At 40.0% G+C, this 26,815-nt stretch overlaps 1 protein-coding gene across 1 annotated transcript in view; it reads right to left on the bottom strand.

Moving 5' to 3' along the window:
• Window positions 1–26,815, bottom strand: part of CCDC7 (coiled-coil domain containing 7) — a 274,689-nt gene that overhangs the window by 114,299 nt on the left and 133,575 nt on the right. The window contains exons 27-29 of the mRNA XM_086334569.1: window positions 17,601–17,705; window positions 11,753–11,863; window positions 1,966–2,079 (exon numbers count right to left, since the gene is read on the bottom strand). Coding sequence (XP_086190695.1) covers window positions 1,966–2,079; window positions 11,753–11,863; window positions 17,601–17,705 — 330 coding nt within the window. The remainder of the gene's footprint in view (window positions 1–1,965; window positions 2,080–11,752; window positions 11,864–17,600; window positions 17,706–26,815) is intronic.

The raw sequence follows: 26,815 nt of genomic DNA, 5'->3' as shown, positions 1-26,815 counted from the left end.
TAACTAAGTAAACCTACACAATCAGCCTTGCGTGCCTGGACTGGACTACAGGACTACTTACTACAGCTTAACGCTATGGTACAGATCGGGACACTGGCCTTAACTGACACTGCGACTGCCACAGAGGCCCTTGCTCAAGCTAAGGGAAACAGGTATGAAGGAATTCATATTGTAAATGCCCATTTGGGCATCCCTATCCACACAGATGATCAGGATCTGTCTGCCTTTTCTGTAATACATTTCAATACTCCTTTAATGTCCTTCCACAAGGCCATGAGCTGCAAGTCTCATTCTCAGATGGAGCACTAGCCTTTCACCTATAATAAAGAATGTCTCCTACTTGGTCCAGGCAAGGGTACTACCCAACCAGGATTGGATGCCATGTTGATCCACATGTAGCAACATGTCTAGGACATTACTATGGACAAGGCAAAAGGACCCATGACTCAGGAAATTCCTGGGAATAAACTGGGAAGCGACAGTGGGTATCTCTTCAGAGGCAATAATTGCTAAGTTTTAGTCATGCTCAGGCTCTCAGCCCCAACAATACAAAAGATGCCCAGCGACTGGTGCGACTGTTCAGACACTGGTACTCACACATCCCCCTACACGGCCATCCTGATGACAGCACCCAGCAATCAGATTACCAAAAAGACCTGTAATTATAGGAGGCCCAGGAGGTCCTCCAACTGGCTACACAGGAAACCCTCTTACTTGCCCTCCTGAATCCACTGACTTTTTAAGTTATAGGTCTCATCAACCTCTCTGATGCCTACTGGAGCCTGTGGCAAAATAACATAGCCACACATCAGAGGTGCCCACCTGGCTTTTGGACCCTAATCTCCTATTGCTGACTAAAAGTGTAGAATCCATTGGAAAAACTACTAAGTAGTTACCGGGCCTTGGTGGACACTGAGTGCAAAGTCTCTCTACAATGGAGTCTTATACCAATAAAGAAAGAAAGTGAAAGTGAAGTTGCTCAGTCGCGTCCAACTCTTTGCGACCCCATGGACTGCAGCCTACCAGGTTCCTCAGTCCAAGGGATTTTCCAGGCAAGAATACTGGAGTGGGTTGCCATTTCCTTCTCCAGGAGATCTTCCTGACCCAGGGATTGAACCCGGGTCTCCTGAATTGTAGGCAGACACCTTACTGAATACCAACCAAATGTTGAATGGTTCCTGTTCTCTAATTGTTTTATATTATTCACGTAAAGCATGTTAAGTCGCTTCAGTCATGTCCGACTCTTTGCGAACCCATGGAGTGTAGCCCACCAGGCTCCTCTGTCCACGGGATTTCCCAGGCCAGAATACTGGAGTGGGTTTCCATTTCTTACTCTAAGGGATCTTCCCGATCCAGGGATTGAACCCAGGTGTCTCCTGCATTGGCAGGTGGATTCTTTCCCACTAGCGCTACCTGGCTATTATTCACATTTAGATCACTATCCTTGTAGCCCACCTGTAATCAGTCTGCCTGCAATGCAGGAGACCTGGGTTCAATCCCTGGATTGGGAAGATTCCCTGGAGAAGGGAAAGGCTACCCACTCCAGTATTCTGGCCTGGAGAATTCTTTGAACTGTATAGTCCCTGGGGTTGCAAAGAGTTGGACATGACTGAACAACTTTCACATTCACATTTAGATCAAAGTGACACTATGAATTTTATGCTCAAACCAGGTGGCACAGTGGTAAAGAATCTGCCTGCCAGTGCAGGAGGCATAAGAGATTTGGGCTTAATCCTTGGGCTGGAAAGATCCCCTGGAGTAGGAAATGGCTACCCACTCCAGTATTCCTGCCTGGAGAATTCCATGGGCAGAGGAGCCTGGCAGTTGGGCTATAGTCCGTGGGGACTGAGCACACACATAAACACAAGCAAGCATATGCTCAAACACACATTCTTGAACTAAACAGAAAAATCTAATGAGATTAATTTTTTTAAATTTAAAGGAATCTATAACTGTTGTACTTACTACTGTGCTTTCCTCCTCTGGGAGTTATCTGTTTCTGTACTTGCACTGGGAGTTTTGACACTGAATCTTGATGCTGAAGCACAGGAGTATGGTCAGGCACATCATTATCAGAAGCTACACAAAAGAGATTCCTTAAGTTCCTTCATAGATACACAGATCATATTTGTGAGTGCAAAATATTCAAAAGTGTATACATTTTAAAGCAAAGAAGATTAAATAAACCATAATTTAACACAATGGTATATATAATGCATGGTACATAATGTGTAGAAACAGCTGTACCCATGCTATAATCTGAGTGAAACCCATCACTAGATATTGACATGGAGGGATTTCTGGATATAATGCTAACTTAGGAAAAAAACTGAAAAGGGGAAAGCTAGTATGGAAACTTTGGGTAAAGAATAAGAAGAAATGAGAAAAAACAAGGAGAGAGAGGGAAAAAAATAGAGAAAACACAGGAAAGCAATCACCAAATAATGTACATAGATATCTACAAAAGGAGAGGAAGACTGAGGAAAGAATGATAAACCTCTAAAAGCACTGTTTTATGTACTACTTAACTCTTGAAGAAGACTCAACTCTATGTATTTCTAAATATAATTAAACCAATAGGGACAAGAATATGGAATGGAAAGAGAAAGCAAACGTAATAAAACAAAACTGAAGGAAAAATAAAAGGAATAACACACGGTTACAGTAATTAATATAAACCCTCACAGCTAGACACGGGAGTGGGGTGGGTAGGGGAAAGTTGACCATAGTCAAGTCATGAAATCAATTTCAAACTTGGCTGTTGTCCTAGTGGTATGTGCAAAGTTATTCCAAAACCATGTGTGAAGCATTACAGGATGGAGCAAATGAGTAATCATGCTGATGCTCTTTAGAACTCTAGCTACCTGAGCCCTGGGATCCATAAAATGGCAGGAGCCTTTTGTTTGGGATTCCTTCAGCTGGGAGACCACCCCTCACCTCAGTCTGCACTGATGTGTCTGCTTCTTGGCAGGGGCTCTTCCATGGTGTGAAAGGGAACACAATGGAGCTGGTGATCTCCCCTGTCTGATCTACAGCCTACACTCTGAGGGTAAGTGAATAATGATTCACTGTAACCATGAGTTTGGTTGTTATCTTAATAGACCTACTCAGAAACTGGAATTTCTTTTCTCTCATTACCAAGTTAGCACAAGGAGAAGTGTGGTCAATGAAGCCCAGTGCTTTTGTGGAGGGAACATGGTGGCAAGTACCAATAAGCACGCACAGCATCGTGGGGAGGGAGCTACTACCAGATTACTTGCAAGATACAGAAAGGGGACTTTGCCAATGAGGCAAATGAGCTTCATAAACTAGGGGATACCATGTGGCTCTCAAGAGTACCTGCTGCACTGTTTGCAAAAGGTCTGATTAAACTGGAGTTGATTTCAGTTCAGTTCAGTTGCTCAGTCGTGTCGGACTCTTTGCGACCTCATGGGCTGCAGCACGCCAGGCCTCCCTGTCCATCACCAACTCCCGGAGTTTACTCAAACTCATGTCCTTTGAGTCAGTGATGCCATCCAACCATCTCATCCTCTGTCATCCCCTTCTCCTCCCGCCTTCAATCTTTCCAGCATCAGGGTCATTTCAAATGAGTCAGCTCTTCACATCAGGTGGCCAAAGTACTGGAGTTTCAGCTTCAACATCAGTTCTTCCAATGAATATTCAGGACTAATTTCCTTTAGGATGGTCTGGTTGGATCTCCTTGCAGTCCAAGAGACTCTCAAGAGTCTTCTCCAACACCACAGTTCAAAAGCATCAATTCTTCAGTGCTCAGCTTTCTTTATTTTTTTTTAAATTTTACTTTATTTTTAAACTTTACAATATTGTATTGGTTTTGCCAAACATTGAAATGAATCCGCCACATGTGTTCCCCATCCTAAACCCTCATCCCTCCTCCCTCCCCATACCATCCCTCTGGGTCTTCCCAGTGCACCAGCCCCAAGCATCCAGTATTGTGCATCGAATCTGGAATACATGACTACTGGAAAAGCCACAGACTTGACTAGAAGGACCTTTGTTGGCAAAGTAATGTCTTTGCTTTTGAGTATGCTAAGTTGGTCGTAACTTTCCTTCCAAGGAGTAAGCGTCTTTTAATTTCATGGCTACAGTCATCATCTAAAGTGATTTTGGAGCCCCCAAAACTAAAGTCTGACACTGTTTCCACTGTTTCCCCATTTATTTGCCATGAAGTGATGGGATTGGATGTCATGATCTTCGTTTTCTGAATGTTGAGCTTTAAGCCAACTTTTTCCCTCTCCTCTTTCACTTTCATCAAGAGGCTTTTTAGTTCCTCTTCCCGTTCTGCCATAAGGGTGGTGTCATGTGCATATCTGAGGTTATTGATATTTCTCCCGGCAATCTTGATTTCAGCTTGTGCTTCATCCAGCCCAGTGTTTGTCATGATGTACTCTGCATATAAATTAAATAAGCAGGGTGACAATATACAGCCTTGACATACTCCTTTTCCTATTTGGAACCAGTCTGTTGTTCCATATCCAATTGCTTCCTGACCTGCATATAAATTTCTAAAGAGTTGATTTAGTACCATAATACTATGTTGTCAGTCACTCAGTCCCGTCTGATTCTTTGTGACCCCACAGAGTATTGTCCGTGGAATTTTCCAGACCAAAATACTGGAGTGGGTAAGCCGTTCCCTTCTCCAGGGGATCTTCCCAGCCCAGGGATCGAACCCAGGTCTCCCACATCGCAAGCAGATTCTTTACCAGCTGAGCCACCAAGGAAGCTCAAGAATATTGGAGTGGTTAGCCTATCCCTCCTTCAGTGGATCTTCCCATCCCAAGGATCGAACCGGGGTCTCCTGCATTGTAGGTGGATTCTTTACCAGCTGAGCTAGTTTTAGGTACACAGCATAGTGATTCACTATTCTTTCAGACTATAATCCATTATAGGTTATTACAAGATAATGGGTATAATTCTTTGTGCTCTATAGTATATCCTTGCTGCGTATCTATTTTATATAGTAGTTTGTATTGGTTCATACCACCACAATTGTCCTTCTCATCTTTCATCCCCCTTTTGATAACCCCAAGTTAGTGCTCTATATCTGTGAGTTTTGTTTCTACTTTGTAAACACATTCATTTTTATTATTTTTGAGATTACAGATATAAGTGATATCATACAGTATATGTCCTTCTCTCTCTAATTTGTCTCACTATAAATTACTTTCTGGAATACATTCATGTAACTGCAAATGTCAGAGCTGCACTCCTTTTCATGGCTGAGTAACATTCCATTGTATACCTCATCTTAATCCCGTCATCTGTGCCTAATTCCTTGCATAAGCTTTTCAGTTCTGAAGGAGAACAACTGTCTTTGTCCTTAGCCTTTGATTCACCTAACAAGATGCTGAATGACTCAGATGAGAGACTCAATACACTGGCTCTGAAAAACTAGAGAAGGAATTTTATAGTTACTGATGGGTCCAGAAACTTTGGAGGCCCTGCATGCTAAATTGTACCCCTGAATTGCACTGACCACTCTAGCATACCCTGGAACCAACAGATAGCCTATGAGGCAGTGAGTTGTTGAGATTCACACTTTAATGAAAAAAGAAAGCAGAGTCCTCAGGATTGTTTTCCCTAGCTACTCAGAGAGACTTTGCTGACTAAGGTAGTTTGCCTCTGTGAAAAAGAAGTCATTTTGTTAAACTAGGTGAGGGAGAGGGTACACTGTAGGGCCTGTCACTGTAGAACCCACTGTATGATGTGCCAGTCCATTCTTGCCCAATGAGGTAGAGGCAAAGGGGAATCAGAGACATGAACACCTGAGACCTTTTCCCCTCCTTGGCTGAGTGCACATCTGGCTCCAACAGAAGAGCCCTTACATTGGAATTTTCGTTGCCTTGAAAAACACACTTGGATCATCACTTACAGAGGTTCTTAAAGGTTCTATGAGCCATACTGCTGATCTCTAAAGTCATGGGTGGAGAAAGGACAGTAAAAATATTTCTGATCCGACTCAGATTTCTATTTTGTTTCCGTCAGGTCAACTTTACCGGTTTTTAAGCTCAATTAAACCTGCTTATAAGATGATGTCTATTACTTCACAGCACAATGCAGATCCTGACTGACAAATTTTAAGACATAGGAAAAGAAGCTACCAACAAAACAGTACTAATTGACCACTGAATAGACCTAAAAATCCTAATGGGCACCCACCCCTAGATGATCTGGTTAAAGATTTTCCCAAAGAAATCTCTAGGTCTAGTTCCTAACCAGTGGGGCCTCAAAGAGAACATTAATAGGCATTTTACCGAAGAGCTCCTAGCCAAGTAGTGGGCCATGGGTCTCAGCACACACTAAAGTCAAATTGTGATGACACCTGTAACTAATATTGATACAAATGCTCCTCCCTCTGCTCCAAGTGACACTGACGTGAGTCAGAGAAGCCTCCATTATTTTTATTCAAACCTCCCAGCTTTAAACCATAAGCAACATTAGGGGTTAGGTTAATATTCCAACATCATCAGTGGTTATCTGAGCATGTGTGCCAAAGTCAGAACTCAAAGTAGGGAGCAGGGATACTGTATTTCTAGAGTCATTTGGTGACTGGGGCAGAGGTGACCATGATCTCCATGACCTTCCATGGCACAAGGGCCCTGTCATGGGTAGAGGCATCCATTGGGCTTCTGTTCCCATAATTACCTGAAGATGGCTGAAAGGCACAAAAATTCCAGAGAGACAATTATTCACCTGCTATTGTCCTTGTGGAATTGGTGATAGACAGGGAGGCCTGGTGTGCTGTGACTCACGGGGTTGCAAAGAGTCGGACACTACTGAGCGACTGAACTGAACTGAACTGATTGTCCTTGGGGCATTGATCTGCTGGTCATCACCAAGTAATCTTAAGAATAGAATTTTCAACACCCCAAGACATATATTAACCAAATTAACAAAGATCAAACACAAAGAACAAATATTAAAAGCAGCAAGGGAAAAACAACAAATAACACACAAGGGAATTCCCATAAGAATAACAGCTGATCTTTCAATAGAAACTCTTCAAGCCAGGAGGGAATGGCAAGACATACTTAAAATGATGAAAGAAAATAACCTACAGCCCAGATTATTGTACCCAGCAAGGATCTCATTCAAGTATGAAGGAGAAATCAAAAGCTTTTCAGACAAGCAAAAGCTGAGAGAATTCTGCACCACCAAACCAGCTCTCCAACAAATACTAAAGGATATTCTCTAGACAGGAAACACAAAAACGGTGTATAAACTCGAACCCAAAACAATAAAGTAAATGGCAACGGGATCATACTTATCAGTAATTACCTTAAACGTAAATGGGTTGAATGCCCCAACCAAAAGACAAAGACTGGCTGAATGGATACAAAAACAAGACTCCTACATATGTTGTCTACAGGAGACCCACCTCAAAACAGGGGACACATACAGACTGAAAGTGAAGGGCTGGAAAAAGATTTTCATGCAAATAGGGACCAAAAGAAAGCAGGAGTAGCAATACTCACATCAGATAAAATAGACTTTAAAACAAAGGCTGTGAAAAGAGACAAAGAAGGTCACTAACATAATGATCAAAGGATCAATCCAAGAAGAAGATATAACATTATAAATATATATGCACCCAACACAGGAGCACTGCAATATGTAAGACAAATGCTAACAAGTATGAAAGGAGAAATTAACAATAACACAATAATAGTGGGAGACTTTAATACCCCACTCACACCTATGGATAGATCAACTAAACAGAAAATTAACAAGGAAACACAAACTTTAAATGATACAATAGACCAGTTAGACTTAATTGATATCTATAGGACATTTCATCCCAAAACAATGAATTTCACCTTTTTCTCAAGCGCACATGGAACCTTCTCCAGGATAGATCACATCCTGGGCCATAAAGCTAGCCTTGGTAAATTCAAAAAAATAGAAATCATTCCAAGCATCTTTTCTGACCACAATGCAGTAAGATTAGATCTCCATTACAGGAGAAAAACTATTAAAAATTCCAACATATGGAGGCTGAACAACACGCTGCTGAATAACCAACAAATCACAGAAGAAATCAAAAAAGAAATCAAAATTTGCATAGATACGAATGAAAATGAAAACACAACAACCCAAAACCTGTGGGACACAGTAAAAGCAGTCCTAAGGGGAAAGTTCACAGCAATACAGGCACACCTCAAGAAACAAGAAAAAAGTCAAATAAATAACCTGACTCTACACCTAAAGCAACTAGAAAAGGAAGAAATGAAGAACCCCAGGGTTAGTAGAAGGAAAGAAATCTTAAAAATTAGGGCAGAAATAAATGCAAAAGAAACAAAAGAGACCATAGCAAAAATCAACAAAACCAAAAGCTGGTTCTTTGAAAGGATAAATAAAATTGACAAACCATTAGCCAGACTCATCAAGAAACAAAGGGAGAAAAATCAAATCAATAAAATTAGAAACGAAAATGGAGAGATCACAACAGACAACACAGAAATACAAAGGATCATAAGAGACTACTATCAACAATTATATGACAATAAAATGGACAACGAGGAAGAAATGGACAAATTCTTAGAAAAGTACAACTTTCCAAAACTCGACCAGGAAGAAATAGAAAATCTTAACAGACCCATCACAAGCACAGAAATTGAAACTGTAATCAAAAATCTTCCAGCAAACAAAAGCCCAGGTCCAGATGGCTTCACAGCTGAATTCTACCAAAAATTTAGAGAAGAGCTAACACCTATCCTGCTCAAACTGTTCCAGAAAATTGCAGAGGAAGGTAAACTTCCAAACTCATTCTATGAGACCACCATCACCCTAATACCAAAACCTGACAAAGATCCCACAGAAAAATAAAACTACAGGCCAATATCACTGATGAACATAGATGCAAAAATCCTTAACAAAATTCTAGCAATCAGAATCCAACAACACATTAAAAAGATCATACATCATAACCAAGTGGGCCTTATCCCAGGGATGCAAGGATTCTTCAATATCCGCAAATCAATCAATGTAATACACCACATTAACAAATTGAAAAAAATAAAAACCATATGATTATCTCAATAGATGCAGAGAAAGCCTTTGACAAAATTCAACACCCATTTATGATAAAAACTCTCCAGAAAGCAGGAATAGAAGGAACATACCTCAATATAATAAAAGCTATATATGACAAACCCACAGCAAACATTATCCTCAATGGTGAAAAATTGAAAGCATTTCCTCTAAAGTCAGGAACAAGACAAGGGTGCCCACTTTCACCATTACTATTCAACATAGTTTTGGAAGTTTTGGCCACAGCAATCAGAGCAGAAAAAGAAATAAAAGGAATCCAAATTGGAAAAGAAGAAGTAAAACTCTCACTATTTGCAGATGACATGATCCTCTACATAGAAAACCCTAAAGACTCCACCAGAAAATTACTAGAACTAATCAATGACTATAGTAAAGTTGCAGGATATAAAATCAACACACAGAAATCCCTTGCATTCCTATACACTAATAATGAGAAAACAGAAAGAGAAATTAAGCAAACAATTCCATTCACCATTGCAAAGGAAAGAATAAAATACTTAGGAATATATCTACCTAAAGAAACTAAAGACCTATATATAGAAAACTATAAAACACTGGTGAAAGAAATCAAAGAGGACACTAATAGATGGAGAAATATACCATGTTCATGGATTGGAAGAATCAATATAGTGAAAATGAGTATACTACCCAAAGCAATTTATAGATTCAATGCAATCTCTATCAAGCTACCAACGGTATTCTTCACAGAGCTAGAACAAATAATTTCACAATTTGTATGGAAATACAAAAAACCTCGAATAGCCAAAGCGATCTTGAGAAAGAAGAATGGAATGGGAGGAATCAACCTACCTGACTTCAGGCTCTATTACAAAGCCACAGTTATCAAGACAGTATGGTACTGGCACAAAGACAGAAATATTGATCAATGGAATAAAATAGAAAGCCCAGAGATAAATCCACGCACATATGGACACCTTATCTTTGACAAAGGAGGCAAGAACATACAATGGATTAAAGACAATCTCTTTAACAAGTGGTGCTGGGAAATCTGGTCAACTGCTTGTAAAAGAATGAAACTAGACCACTTTCTAACATCATACACAAAAATAAACTCAAAATGGATTAAAGATCTCAACGTAAGACCAGAAACTATAAAACTCCTAGAGGAGAACATAGGCAAAACACTCTCTGACATACATCACAGCAGGATCCTCTATGACCCACCTCCCAGAATATTGGAAATAAAAGCAAAAATAAACAAATGGGACCTAATTAACCTTAAAAGCTTCTGCACATCAAAGGAAACTATTAGCAAGGTGAAAAGACAGCCTTCAGAATGGGAGAAAATAATAGCAAATGAAGCAACTGACAAACAACTAATCTCAAAAATATACAAGCAACTCCTACAGCTCAACTCCAGAAAAATAAATGACCCAATCAAAAAATGGGCCAAAGATCTAAATAGACATTTCTCCAAAGAAGACATACAGATGGCTAACAAACACATGAAAAGATGCTCAACATCACTCATTATCAGAGAAATGCAAATCAAAACCACTATGAGGTACCATTTCACACCAGTCAGAATGGCTGCGATCCAAAAGTCTACAAATAATAAATGCTGGAGAGGGTGTGGAGAAAAGGGAACCCTCTTACACTGTTGGTGGGAATGCAAACTAGTACAGCCACTATGGAGAACAGTGTGGAGATTCCTTAAAAAACTGGAAATAGAACTGCCTTATGATCCAGCAATCCCACTGCTGGGCATACACACTGAGGAAACCAGAAGGGAAAGAGACACGTGTATGCCAATGTTCATCGCAGCACTGTTTATAATAGCCAGGACATGGAAGCAACCTAGATGCCCATCAGCAGATGAATGGATAAGAAAGCAGTGGTACATATACACAATGGAGTATTACTCAGCCATTAAAAAGAATACATTTGAATCAGTTCTAATGAGGTGGATGAAACTGGAGCCTATTATACAGAGTGAAGTAAGCCAGAAGGAAAAACACCAATACAGTATACTAACGCATATTTATGGAATTTAGAAAAATGGTAACAATAACCCTGTGTACGAGACAGCAAAAGAGACACTGATGTATAGAACAGTCTTATGGACTCTGTGGGAGAGGGAGAGGGTGGGAAGATTTGGGAGAATGGCATTGAAACATGTAAAATATCATGTATGAAACGAGATGCCAATCCAGGTTCGATACACGATACTGGATGCTTGGGGCTAGTGCACTGGGACGACCCAGAGGGATGGTATGGGGAAGGAGGAGGGAGGAAGGTTCAGGATGGGGAACACATGTATACCTGTGGTGGATTCATTTTGATATTTGGCAAAACTAATACAATTATGTAAAGTTTAAAAAAAAAAAAAAGAATAGAATTTTCAACCCAAGGTATCAATATTTCTGCTTTTTTCTCTAAGTAGCTTATGGTATTCACTGTTTAGTCAAAGTGTATTATTTCTATAAAATATACCTCAAAGATATATAATCATGAAACCAAATAAAAACATCTTCTAATGAGCTTAATTTATAATAATTAAAACTTTTCTGTAGTTTTCATTGTTCTTCAGTTCCTAAGTTGTGTCCAACTCTTAGCAACCCCATGGACTGGAGCACACCAGGGTCCTCTGTTCTCCAATATTACCCAGAGTTTGTTTAAACTCCTGCCCATTGAGTCAGTGATGCTACCTAACTATACTTACTAGTAAGTGTTTCCCCTTTGTGAAAACTTGGTTTCTTCACGTGAATCTCCGATTTTGACCTGGAGTCTTGATGCTCCAGCATAGGATTTCCATCTAGTACTTCATCCTGAGCTGTACAGAGAGAAGAATTAAGCCCACTAAATTAAAAAAAAAAAAAGAGAGAGATCTATTGAGAAATCCCTAGATTTCAAATTTATAACAGCAGCTGCTGTTATAAGAGTGAACAGCAGCTGCTGCTGCTACTGCTGCTAAGTCACTTCAGTTGTGTCCGACTCTGTAAGACCCCATAGACGGCAGGCAAGAGCAATGGAGCGGGTTGTCATGAAGGTACAAGAACATCACTATAATGTGAGACCTTATGTGAAAACTATGAAGAGTCTTAATGAACGTAAGGAAGGTATTTTACCACATCATTAATATTTCTAGACTTCAAATATGTTTTATAGTAGACTCTCATCTTTGGATATTTCTTATTGTTTTTGCCTAATATATATTGATAGATCAAACAAAGAAAATACATATGTGTAAGGTAATGCATAGCAGCATATTTATAATTACAAAAAACTCAAAATCACTTAAACATGCAAGCATAGGAGACTGGTAGCTAAAGTAACAAATGTAAACTATGAAAATACAGACTATGGGCTATAAAGTGGCACACAGTTGTACAAATACCTGGACAAACAGGTATAAAAGGAATGAAGATCCCAACAAACTGACTTGGAAGCATTTCTAGGAATTAACTTTTAATGGACCAAAAAAAAAAACCTTAAAGAGAGAATACCTAGTGTGCCATCTTTTAAGAAAAAAATGAAAGGGAATTTTAAAAAATGACAAAAGATGCTAATCTATAAAAAAGGAAATAAAGGAGGGGGCTTCCCTGGTGGCTCAGTGGTAAAGAATCTGCCTGTGGATGTAGGAGATGTGGTTCGATCCCTAATCTGGGAGGATCCCACATGCCTCAGAGCAACCAAGCCCATGTGCTACAACTATTAAGCCTGTGTTCTAGAGCCCATGTGCCGCAACTACTGAAATCTGTGTGCCCTACAGCCTATGCTCCTCAACAAGAGAAGCCACCACAACGAGAAGGCCTCACACTACAACTAGAGGGTAGCCCCTGCTCGTCACAACTAGAGAAGCAGTGAACACCCAAAACATCCAAAAATAAAATTATAAAAAAAATAAATACAGGAAATATAAACCAAAAACAACATACCCATATGTGTGCTTAGTTGCATCTGATTCTTTGCAACTCCATGGACTGCTAGGCTTTTCTGTCCATGGAATTTTCTAAGCAAGGTTAATGGAGTGGGTTGCCATTTCCTACTACAAAGGATCTTCCTGACCCATGGATGCAATGCATGTCTCCTGAGTTTCCTGTGTTGGGAGGTGGATTCTTTACCACTGTGCCAGTAGCTCATAAAAGTCACTGCAGACATGGCTGGCTAAGCCATACCTAGTGACTACTATTTACTCTCAGCCTATCTATGACACTGATGGATACTCCAAGATGTGGTGAATTTCTGACACTCATGTCTAATGAAAGAGAATTCAGGTTTCTCAGTTTCACTTGACCAGCAACCAGAGGAGACTATACAGACTCCACCATGGAGGAGCTACTCTTCTTAATTTAGTGCGGGACCCTGACACCTTGTTGGCTGTGTCTCAACAGAACCCCTGGTTCTGAGTTCCCTGACAGGGGCCACTGTGAGGGGATGCGGAAAAAAGACACAAACACCTGAGACAATTTCCTTATTCCTCTGGCTGACATTTATTTTCTGAAAACTGTCCATGCATGGTGAGCTCCCTGCCACTGGAAATGCTATCTAGTTACCCAGCAATGGAGGCTCAAGGAAGGGATGGATGGACTCTCTACCACTCATCTTGTGCCATAAAGTGAACCATGGAGGCCAACACAGCCCTGTGAGACTCAAAACATTGATGACATTTATTACTGATGACCAGCTAGTCCCCTGCTACCCACAGTGACCTTAAGATGAATCTGACAACTCTATTTTTACCTAGAACACTTGGCTTTTCAAAATAAATAAGATGAGGGATTAGACTAACATCCTTTTGTCCCCAGCAGCATCTGATGATATAAGCCAACTCAGAATTCAAAGTGGCAAAGAGGGGAGCCCATCTATTGGGCCATTTGGCTTCTACTTTACCAATAACTATTATCTCCACAACTCTGATACCATGATGAGAGGATGCCATGATGAAAAGTAATGCTTTTTGACCCTTAATTAAACCTGACCATTCTGCAGGTGCCTTTGGGCATTATAAACCTCTATTTCATAGCCCCCACAACTGAATACATAATTAGTGCAGATATATTTTCTGTGTGAACTCCAATTCACATCAGCCCCAAGCCGTGATGAGCACTGCTGTACTCAGAATCATTTCAGTGGGGCACATGGAAGACTGTAAACCTACCAGACTACCAGTGCCTACAGACTTGTCTCCAGAAACAACTACTAATAAGAGAAAAAGTAATGCCTGCCCTGTTTGAGTGAACCAAACATCTCTGTGAGATTCCTTCTCCATTCAACAGCTAAGACAATCTGTGCATATGGCCTTACCTGCCTATAGACTTAACTATAGGCAGCTTAATGCTGTGGTACAGATCAGGACACTGGCCTGATGTAATGACACTGTAACTGCCCTAGAGGCTCTTGACCCAGCTGAAGGAAATAGGTATGAAGCAATTCATATTACAAATGCCCTTTACAGCATCCCTGTCTACAAGATGATCAGGTTCACTTTGGCTTTTCTATAACAGGTTTTACTACACCTTTAATGTTATTGTCTGAAATGCAGTACTTAGGTACAATCTCAAAAACGACAGAATGATCTTGATTTGTTTCCAAGGCAAACCATTCAACATCACAGTAAACCAAGACTATGTCCCCAAACCCTAATGCTGAAATGCTGAACAGTTCTATGAAGACCTACAAGACCTTTTAAGCTAACACCAAAAAAAAAAAAAAAAAAATGTCCTTTTCATCATAGGGAATTGGAATGAAAAAGAAGGAAGTCAAGAGAAATCTGGAGTAACAGCCAAGTTTGACCTTGGAGTACAAAATGAAGCAGGGCAAAGGCTATCAGAGTTCTGCTAAGAGAACCCACTGGTCATAGTAAACACCCTCTTCCAACAACACAGGAGACGATTCTACATATGGATTTCTCTAGATGGTCAATACCAAAATCAGACTGATTATATTCTCTGCAGCCAAAGATGGAGAGGCTCTATACAGTCAGCAAAAACAAGACCCGGAGCTGACTAACTGTGGCTCAGATCATGAAGTCCTTATTGCAAAATTCAGACTTAAATTGAAGAAAGTAGGGAAAACCACTAGGCCATTCAGATATGATCTAAATCAAATCCCTTATGATTATACAGTAGAAGTGAATAATAGATGTAAGGGATTAGATCTGATAGAAAGACTGCCTGAAGAACTATGGATGGAGATTCGTAACATTGTACAGGAGGCGGTGACCAAAATTATCCAAAAAGAAAAAGAAATCAAGAAGGCAAAATGGTTGTCTGAGGAGGAATTATAAAGAGTTGAGAAAAAAAGAGATATAAAAGGCAAAGGAGAAAGGGAAAGATATATTCAAAAGAATGCAGAGTTCCAGAGAATAGCAAGGAGAGATAAGAAAAACTTCTTAAACAAACAATGCAAAGAAATAGAGGAAAACGATAGAATAGGAAAGACTAGAGATCTCCTCAAGAAAATTGGAGATATCAGGGGAACATCTCATGCAAACATGGGCACAATAAAGGACAGAAATGGCAAGGACCTAACAGAAGCAGAAGAGATTAAGAAGAGGTGGCAAGAATACACAGAAATGTATAAAAAAGTCTCAATGACCCAAATAAGCACAATTGTTAGTCACTTACCTAGAGTCAGACATCCTGAAATGTGAAGTCAAGTGGGCTTTAGGAAGTATTACGGCTAGTGGAGTGATGAAATTATGGGACCATCTAGTCAAAGCTATGGTTTTTCCACTAGTCATGGATGGACGTGAGAATTTGGACCATAATGAAGGCTGAACTACAAAGAAATGATGCTTTTGAAATATGGTGCTGGAGAAGACTCTTAAGAGTCCCTTGGACAACAAGGAGATCAAACCAGTCAATCCTAAAGGAAATCAACCCTGAATATCATTGCAAGGACTGATGCTTAAGCTGAAGTTCCACTACTCTGGCTACCTGATGTGAAGAGCTGACTCATTGGAAAACACCCTGATGCTGGGGAAGATTGTGGCAGGAGAAGAAGGGGATATCTAAAAATGTGTTTTATGTGTTGGTTGGATGACATTACTGACTCAATGGTCATGCTGCTGCTGCTAAGTTGCGTCAGTTGTGTCCGACTTTCTGCGACCCCATAGACGGCAGCCCACTAGGCTCCCCTGTCCCTGGGATTCTCCAAGCAAGAATGCTGGAGTGGGTTGCCGTTTCCTTCTCCAATGCATGAAAGTGAAAGTGAAGTTGCTCAGCCGTGTCTGACTCTTCGCGACCCCATGGACTGTACCCTACCAGGCTCCTCCATCCATGGGATTTTCCAGGCAAGAGTACTGGAGTGGGGTGCCATTGTCTTCTCCACAATGGACATGAGTTTCAGCAAACTCTGGGGGATAGTGAAGGACAGGGAAGCCTGGCATGCTGCAGTTCATGGGGTTGCAAAGAGTCAGACACAACTAAGAGACTGAACAAATGTCCTTCCAGAAGGTTGAGCAGGAAAGTCCAACTCCCAGATGGAGCACCAACCTCCACATATAATCAATGTCTCCTACATGGTACAGGCAAGGGTACTACCCAACCAGAACTGGATGCCATTTTGACCCACATGTGGCACTACGTCTAGGACATTATCATGGACAAGGGATAAGGACCTATGACTCATGGGAAATTCCTGGGAATAAACTGGGAAGGGAGAGTAGGTCTCTCTCAGGAGGCAATAACTGCCAAGTTTTAGTCATGCTCAGACTCTCAGTCCCAACAATACAAAGGATGCCCAATGACTGGTGGGATTCACATATGGTAGCAGACACTGGTACTCACACATCCCCCTACAGGGTCACCTTAATGACAGCACCCAGAGACCAGGTTACCAAAAAGACCTGCATGCTGAGTGGGGCCTGACAACAGAATGCCCTGGAGGCCCTGCAAATGCCTACACAGGCAACACTTTTCCTTTCATCAAATCCACAGCCTTTTAAGTTACAGGTCTCAGTAACCTTTCTGATGCCTATTAGAGTCTGTGGCAAAAGAACATGGCCACACATCAGAGGTGCCCACCTGGCTCTCAGATCCCTAATCTTGTATTTGCTGGCTGAAAGCAGACACCCTTTCAAAGACTGCATACAAGTTTTGGGCCTTGGTGAACACTGAATGCAGAAGTCTCTCCATGAAATAGTCTATTCAGAAGAAATTCCAACCAAATGCTAAATGGTTCTTCCTCTGTAGTTGTTTTATACTATTCAGAGTTAGATCAAAGTGTAAAATTACTATAAATTAAACGTTCAAACATATATTCCTGTACTAAAGAAAAAAGATATGATGAGACTTTTTTTTTTTTTTAGTTTAAAGGCATCTATAATTTTATGGGCTTCCCAGGTGGCTCAGCAGTAAAGAATCCACTTGCCAATGCAGGAGACACAGATTCAATCACTGGGTTGGGAAGATCCCCTGGAGAAGAAAATGGCAACCCACTCTAGTATTCTTGCCTAGGAAATCCCATGGACAGAGGAGCCTGGTGGGCTATAGTCCATGGGTTCACAAAAAAGCCAGATATGACTTAGGGACTAAAATAGCAATAATAGTAATTGTTACACTTACTGATGTGTTCTCCTCCTTTGGAAGTTTTCTGTTCCTGTATTGGAAGTTTTGGCACTGATTCTTGATGCTGAAGCACAGGAGTTTTGTCTGGAGCATCATCATAAGCTACATAAAAGAAATATACTGAGTTCCTTTATAGAAAAACAGATCTACTAAGAATTCTCTAGATTTCAAATTTGTAACAATATACAGCATATTTTCTCATATTTTGACAAAGTTTTTATAAGTAAATTACCATAATGGGTCCCATCCCTTCATGGGAAATAGATGGGGAAACAGTGTCAGACTTTATTTTTTTGTGCTCCAAAATCACTGCAGATTGCAGCCATGAAATTAAAAGACGCTTACTCCTTGGAAGGAAAGTTATGACCAACCTAGATAGCTTATTAAAAAGCAGAGATATTACTTTGCCAACAAAGGTCCGTCTAGTCAAGGCTATGGTTTTTCCAGTAGTCATGTATGGATGTGAGAGTTGGACTGTGAAGAAAGCTGAGCACCAAAGAATTGATGCTTTTGAACTGTGGTGCTAGAGAAGACTCTTTTGAGTTCCTTGGACCACAAGGAGATCCAACCAGTCCATTCTAAAGGAGACCAGTCCTGGGTTTTCATTGGAAGGACTGATGCTGAGGCTGAAACTCCAATACTTGGGCCACCTCATGTGAAGAGTTGACTCATTGGAAAAGACCCTGATGCTGGGAGGGATTGGGGCAGGAGGAGAAGGGGACAACAGAGGATGAGATGGCTGGATGGCATCACTGACTCGACGCACATGAGTCTGGGTGAACTCGGGAGTTGGTGATGGACAGGGAGGCCTGGCGTGCTGTGATTCATGGGGTCGCAAAGAGTCGGACATGACTGAGTGACTGAACTGAACTGAACCATCATGTCAGATGTGAAATAAACATTATGAGAACATTTTTAACTGGTATACCATAAAGAAGCTGTTTCAGTAATATTTCTGGACATTTTATATACATGTGTCTGTGTTTAGATATGCACATACACACACACACACACATATATATATATATAAGGTCTCAAGTTTTCCTAGGTTATTTATACTATAGGCCCATACAGGCTTATTTAACTAAAAATACAAAGAATATGTCCATGGTTCCTCATTACAACAAGTTTGTAAATGTACAATATCCTAAACCATATAAATTCTAAGGATAAAAATTCAGTTAAATAAACTAAGGTATATATTACCCACTGATTTATAATATAAATTATGGTAAACACTGTGGGACAAACAGCTGTACGTAGACCTATAATCTGAATGAAATTAATCTCTATATACTGACTTACAGGGATTTCTATAAGGGATTTCTAGGAATAAAGTTAAGTTAAAAAAAAAAAACTAAAAAGGGAAAATCTAGCATGTAAACTTTGGGTAAGGAAGAAAAAGAAATGAGAAAAAACAAGGAAAGATAAATAAATAGGTCAAACCCAGGAAAAGTATCATAAATCAATGTACTTGGTTGGGTGCAAGATGAGAAGGAAGATTGAAAAAAGAAGGATAAGCCTGTAAAAATATCTCTTTGTACAATTTTTTAACTTTTGGAAGTAGATTCATGCCCTATATATTTCAAAGTATAATTAAGCCATAAGGGTAAGAAGATGGAGTAGAAAGAAAAAGTAAATGATATGAATCTGCTGAAAGCAAAATAAAAGCAGTAATTCATTGGTATGGTATTTAATACAAACCCTCACAGTTGGATATGGAAGTGGGGTGGGTAGGGGAAAGTCAATGACAGTCAAGTCATGAGATCATTTTCAAACTTGGCTGTTGTCCTAACAGTATGTGCAAAGTATTCTGAAACCATGTGTGAAGCATTACAGGATGGAGCAAATGAGTAATCATGCTGATGCTCTTTAGAACCCTAGCTACTGGGGCCCTGGGATCCATAAAATGGAAAGAGCCTTTTGTTTGGGGTTCCTTCAGCTGGGAGGCCACCCCTCACCTCAGTCTGCACTGTTGTGGTCTGCCCCTTGGCAGGGGCTCTTCCATGGTGTGAAAGGGAACACAATGGAGCTGGTGATCTTCCCTGTCTGACCTACAGCCTACACCCTGAGGGTAAGTGAATAATAAATGGTTCATTGTAACCTTGGGTTCAGTTGCTATGCTAATAGGCCTATTCAGAAACTAGCATTTCTTTTCTCTGATTACCAAGTTAGCACAAGGAGCACTGTGGTCAACGAAGCCCAGTGCTTGTGTGGAGGGAACACTTTGGGAAGTACCAACCAGCATGCAGGACATGGTGGCGAGGGAGCTACCAGAGACCCACAAGGCACTCTGCTAGCAGGGAAATGACTCTACTAAAGTTGATGCCACAGGGATGTGGAAAGTGCTACTGTGTTATTTCCAACGTTTCCATCAAATTGAAGTTGACTTAAAATATTGTGTTAGTTTCAGGTGTACAGCATAGTGATTCACTATTTTTGCAGACTATATTACAAGATAATGAATATAATTCCCTGTGCTATATAGTATATTGTTGTTGCTTACCTATTTTATACACAGTAGTTTGTATCTGTTCATCCTAAACCCCTGATGGTGCTTCCCATCCTTCATCTCCCTTCTGATAACCACAAGTTTGTGTTCTATATATGTGAGTCTGTTCCTATTTTGTATACACATTTGTTTTTTAGAATCTAAATATAAGTGGTATCATACAGTATTTGCCTGTCTCTGTTGACTTGTCTCTCTATATAATACTCTCTGGGTCTGCACATGTTGCTGCAAATAGCAGTATTTCACGCTTTTCATGACTGAGTAATATTCCACTGTATGCCTCATCTTAATCCATCATCTGTGCCTGGATTATTTGCATAACTTTTCAGTTCTGAAGTAGAACAACTGTCTATTCCCTTAGCCTCTGATTCATCTACCAAGATGCTCAATGACACATAGGCTTTGAGAAAATTAGAGAAGCAACTTTACAGCTACTAATGGGTCCAGAGTCTTTGGAGGCCCTGCATGCTGAATTGCACCCTGGAACCACTGTCAGCTTTAGCATGTCCTGGAACTAACAGTCTATGGGCAGTGAGTTGTTGAGATTCATACTTTAATTAAAAACATACAAGGTCCTGAGGATTGCTCTGCCTAGCAACTTAGAGAAACATCAGTGACTAAGGTAGTCTGCCTGCATGAAAAGGAAGTCATTTTATTAAACTAGATGAGGGAGACCGTACACTGTAGGGCCTCTCACTGTACAATGAACTGTATGATGTGCCAGTCCCTTATTGCCCAATGAGGTAGAGGAAAAGAGGGATCAGAGACGTGAGCACCTAGGACCTTTTCCCCTCCTTGGCTGAGTGCATGTTTGGCTCCAACAGAAGAGCCCTTACACTGGAATTCCCCTTGCCTTGAAAAACACACTTGGATCATCACTTGCAGAGGTTTTCTTAAAGGCTCCATGAGCCACACTGGTGGTCTCTAAAGTCACAGGTGGAGTGAGGACATTAAAAATATTTCTGACAAGACTCATATTTCTATTTACTTTCCTTCAGGCCAACTTCACTGGTTTTTGAGCTCAGTTAAACTTACTTATAAGGTGATGTCTGTTGGTTCATGGCACAATGACTGACAAATTTCAAGACATGGGAAAAGTAACTACCAACAAAACAGTACTAATTGACCATTGAACAGACCTAAAAATGCTAATGGACACCCACCCCTAGATGATCTAGTTAAAAATTTTCCCAAAGAAATCTCTAGGTCTAGTTCCTAACCAGTGGGCCCTCAAGGAGAATATTAACAGGCATTTTACCAAAGAGCTCCTAGTCAAGTAGTGGTCAATGAGTCCCAGCACACTTCCTCACTAAAGTCCAAATTGCGATGGCACCTGTAACTAATATTGACACAAATGCTCCTCCCTCTGCTCCAAGTGACACTGACGTGAGTCAGAGAAGCCTCCATTATTTTTATTCAAACCTCCCAGCTTTAAATCATAAGCAACATTAGGGATTAGGTCAATATTCCAACATCATCAGTGGTTATCTGAGCATGTGTGCCAAAGTCAGAACTCAAAGTAGGGAGCAGGGATATTGTATTTCTAGAGTCATTTGGTGACTGGTGCAGAGGTGACCATGACCTCCAACACCAGATACTGAGGGAAAAAGACAACTCTCTCTGGTTGTTCATTGGAGGCCATTACTAAGGACACCCTAGATCAAAGCCTACATTTGAGTGTATCCTGTCAGGCAACCACAGAACTCCATTTGCATGGCTTCCACTACTGAATGTTTGTTGACACAGATGTAGTTCTTATGTGAGTGAACCTGCACTTACATTCAGCCTAAGCCCTGATGGGACCTGCTGCATTTAGGGGCAGTTTTCGGGGCACAGATAAGACTGAGAACCTCCAGACTAAACAGTGTCTCCTATGTCTTATCCAACAAATTCATGGGAAGAAAAGATTTAACTGTTCTCATTGCTAAGCTTAATGAATAGAAATGTCCGTATGAGACTTTTCTCATCGGAATAACAAACTTGATCATTGCACACAGCCTCATACACATGTTACCAATTCTGGTAGGTCAATGCTATAGTACAGCCCTGAGCCTTGATGGTACCTTGCCACTGTAACTGACATACAGGTGATTCTCCAAAGTAAAGGTACTCGAAGTCCCAAACCTGATAAATCCAATACACTTTGTATGTACTTTGTATGCATTCATCTGCATACAAGTGATCCCAGTCAGTTTAAGCTTATATAGAAGGACTTGCGATATCTTACTACTGTCCTGCACATGGCCACCAAACAGTTCCAGTATCTGTAATCAGTGCACAGGTCACGATTTCTAAGTGGCCTTGCTCTTACAGGGAGGAATAGTTTTCACTCAAGTGGACCCAGACAAGGACACATACAACAAGCACTAGATGCCCTGTGGACCCACCAGTGGCTCTTGGCTGGGCCATTAGTACACACACTTATGTACCTGGTACCCTATTGAAACTCCTGAGTGTGATCTCCAAGAGGCATACCATAACCTTGGGCTATTCAGTTCCAACAAATGAAAAGAAGCCCAGCAGTTAGTGGGACTCTGCAACCACTTGCACTAGAAGTTACCTAGGAGCAGTCTTTGATGAAATTGATCAATGATGTTACCAAAAAGGCTGTTTCATTTCAGTGAGGATACAACAAAGAGGGTACCCTAAAAGTCCTCCAACATGCCTCTTATATCAGAAACATCCCTTTCCACTGGAATTTATGGCAAAAGACCCCCGCCACATGTTTAGAAATCCACTGGGCTTCTGTTCCCATAACTACCTGGAGTTGGCTGAAAGGCTCACAACTGTGGAGAGACAATTATTCACCTGCTCTTGTCCTTGAGGCATTCATCTTCTAGTCACAAAATAATATTAAGGACAGAAATTCCAACAAAGGCATCAATATACTTGCTTTTTTTCCTCTAATTATCTCATGGTATTCATACCTTAGTGAAAGTATAGAATTTCTATAAAATTTATGCTCAAAATGTATAATATGAACCAAAATAAAAACATCTTCTAATGAGTTTAATTAAAGCAATATAAAGCTTTTTGCAGCTTTTGCACTTACTACTAAGCCTTTCCCCTTTGTGAAAGCTTGGTTTCTTCACTTGAGTCTCTGATTTTGACACTGAGCCTTGATGTACAGGCATACCATTTCCATCTGGTACTTCACCCTGAGCTACATAAAGAATTCAGCCCACTAGATAAAAAAAAAATCGGGGGAGGAGCCAAGATGGCGGAGGAGTAGGACGGGGAGAACACTTTCTCCCCCACAAATTCATCAAAAGAGCACTTAAACATCGAGTAAATTCCACAAAACAACTTCTGAATGCCGGCAGAGGACATCAGGCACCCAGAAAAGCAACCCAACTCTTCAAAAGGAGAGAGAAGAAATACAGCTCCACCCACCAGAACACTGACACAAGCTTCCCTAACCAGGAAACCTTGACAAGTCACCTGTACAAACCCACACACAGTGAGGAAACGCCACAATAAAGAGAACTCCACAAACTGCCAGAATACAGAAAGGACACCCCAAACTCAGCAATTTAAACAAGATGAAGAGACAGAGGAATACTCAGCAGATAAAGGAACAGGATAAATGCCCACCAAACCAAACAAAAGAGGAAGAGATAGGGAATCTACCTGATAAAGAATTCCGAATAATGATAGTGAAATTGATCTAAAATCTTGAAACTAAAATGGAATCACAGATAAATAGCCTGGAGACAAGGATTGAGAAGATGCAAGAAACGTTTAACAAGGACCTAGAAGAAATAAAAAAGAGTCAATATATAATGAATAATGCAATAAGTGAAATTAAAAACACTCTGGAGGCAACAAATAGTAGAATAACAGAGGCAGAAGACAGGATTAGTGAATTAGAAGATAGAATGGTAGAAATAAATGAATCAGAGAGGATAAAAGAAAAACGAATTAAAAGAAATGAGGACAATCTCAGAGACCTCCAGGACAATATTAAACGCTACAACATTCGAATCATAGGGGTCCCAGAAGAAGAAGACAAAAAGAAAGACCATGAGAAAATACTTGAGGAGATAATAGTGGAAAACTTCCCTAAAATGGGGAAGGAAATAATCACCCAAGTACAAGAAACCCAGAGAGTCCCAAACAGGATAAACCCAAGGAGAAACACCCCAAGACACATATTAATCAAATTAACAAAGATCAAACACAAAGAACAAATATTAAAAGCAGCAAGGGAAAAACAACAAATAACACACAAGGGAATTCCCATAAGGATAACAGCTGATCTTTCAATAGAAACTCTTCAAGCCAGGAGGGAATGGCAAGACATACTTAAAATGATGAAAGAAAATAACCTACAGCCCAGATTATTGTACCCAGCAAGGATCTCATTCAAGTATGAAGGAGAAATCAAAAGCTTTTCAGACAAGCAAAAGCTGAGAGAATTCTGCACCACCAAACCAGCTCTCCAACAAATACTAAAGGATATTCTCTAGACAGGAAACACAAAAACGGTGTATAAACTCAAACCCAAAACAATAAAGTAAATGGCAACGGGATCATACTTATCAGTAATTACCTTAAACGTAAATGGGTTGAATGCCCCAACCAAAAGACAAAGACTGGCTGAATGGATACAAAAACAAGACCCCTACATATGTTGTCTACAAGAGACCCACCTCAAAACAGGGGACACATACAGACTGAAAGTGAAGGGCTGGAAAAAGATTTTCCATGCAAATAGGGACCAAAAGAAAGCAGGAGTAGCAATACTCATATCAGATAAAATAGACTTTAAAACAAAGGCTGTGAAAAGAGACAAAGAAGTTCACTACATAATGATCAAAGGATCAATCCAAGAAGAAGATATAACAATTATAAATATATATGCACCCAACACGGGAGCACCACAGTACGTAAGACAAATGCTAACAAGTATGAATGGAGAAATTAACAATAACACAATAATAGTGGGAGACTTTAATACCCCACTCACACCTATGGATAGATCAACTAAACAGAAAATTAACAAGGAAACACAAACTTTAAACTATACAATAGACCAGTTAGACTTAATTGATATCTATAGGACATTTCATCCCAAAACAATGAATTTCACCTTTTTCTCAAGCGCACATGGAACCTTCTCCAGGATAGATCACATCCTGGGCCATAAAGCTAGCCTTGGTAAATTCAAGAAAATAGAAATCATTCCAAGCATCTTTTCTGACCACAATGCAGTAAGATTAGATCTCAATTACAGGAGAAAAACTATTAAAAATTCCAACATATGGAGGCTGAACAACACACTGCTGAATAACCAACAAATCACAGAAGAAATCAAAAAAGAAATCAAAATTTGCATAGAAACGAATGAAAATGAAAACACAACAACCCAAAACCTGTGGGACACAGTAAAAGCAGTCCTAAGGGGAAAGTTCATAGCAATACAGGCACACCTCAAGAAACAAGAAAAAAGTCAAATAAATAACCTAACTCTACACCTAAAGCAACTAGAAAAGGAAGAAATGAAGAACCCCAGGGTTAGTAGAAGGAAAGAAATCTTAAAAATTAGGGCAGAAATAAATGCAAAAGAAACAAAAGAGACCATAGCAAAAATCAACAAAACCAAAAGCTGGTTCTTTGAAAGGATAAATAAAATTGACAAACCATTAGCCAGACTCATCAAGAAACAAAGGGAGAAAAATCAAATCAACAAAATTAGAAACGAAAATGGAGAGATCACAACAGACAACACAGAAATACAAAGGATCATAAGAGACTACTATCAACAATTATATGACAATAAAATGGACAACGTGGAAGAAATGGACAAATTCTTAGAAAAGTACAACTTTCCAAAACTGGACCAGGAAGAAATAGAAAATCTTAACAGACCCATCACAAGCATGGAAATTGAAACTGTAATCAAAAATCTTCCAGCAAACAAAAGCCCAGGTCCAGACGGCTTCACAGCTGAATTCTACCAAAAATTTAGAGAAGAGCTAACACCTATCCTGCTCAAACTCTTCCAGAAAATTGCAGAGGAAGGTAAACTTCCAAACTCATTCTATGAGGCCACCATCACCCTAATACCAAAACCTGACAAAGATGCTACAAAAAAAGAAAACTACAGGCCAATATCACTGATGAACATAGATGCAAAAATCCTTAACAAAATTCTAGCAATCAGAATCCAACAACACATTAAAAAGATCATACACCATGACCAAGTGGGCTTTATCCCAGGGATGCAAGGATTCTTCAATATCCGCAAATCAATCAATGTAATACACATTAACAAATTGAAAAATAAAAACCATATGACTATCTCAATAGATGCAGAGAAAGCCTTTGACAAAATTCAACACCCATTTATGATAAAAACTCTCCAGAAAGCAGGAATAGAAGGAACATACCTCAACATAATAAAAGCTACATATGACAAACCCACAGCAAACATTATCCTCAATGGTGAAAAATTGAAAGCATTTCCTCTAAAGTCAGGAACAAGACAAGGGTGCCCACTTTCACCATTACTATTCAACATAGTTTTGGAAGTTTTGGTCACAGCAATCAGAGCAGAAAAAGAAATAAAAGGAATCCAAATTGGAAAAGAAGAAGTAAAACTCTCACTATTTGCAGATGACATGATCCTCTACATAGAAAACCCTAAAGATTCCACCAGAAAATTACTAGAAATAATCAATGACTATAGTAAAGTTGC

Source organism: Bos grunniens, chromosome 13 (assembly GCF_055505025.1).
Source record: "Bos grunniens cultivar Pamir isolate PY7600 chromosome 13, Bosgru_T2T1.0, whole genome shotgun sequence".
Taxonomy (NCBI): Eukaryota; Metazoa; Chordata; class Mammalia; order Artiodactyla; family Bovidae; genus Bos; species Bos grunniens.
This window is presented reverse-complemented; position numbering and strand designations above follow the sequence as displayed.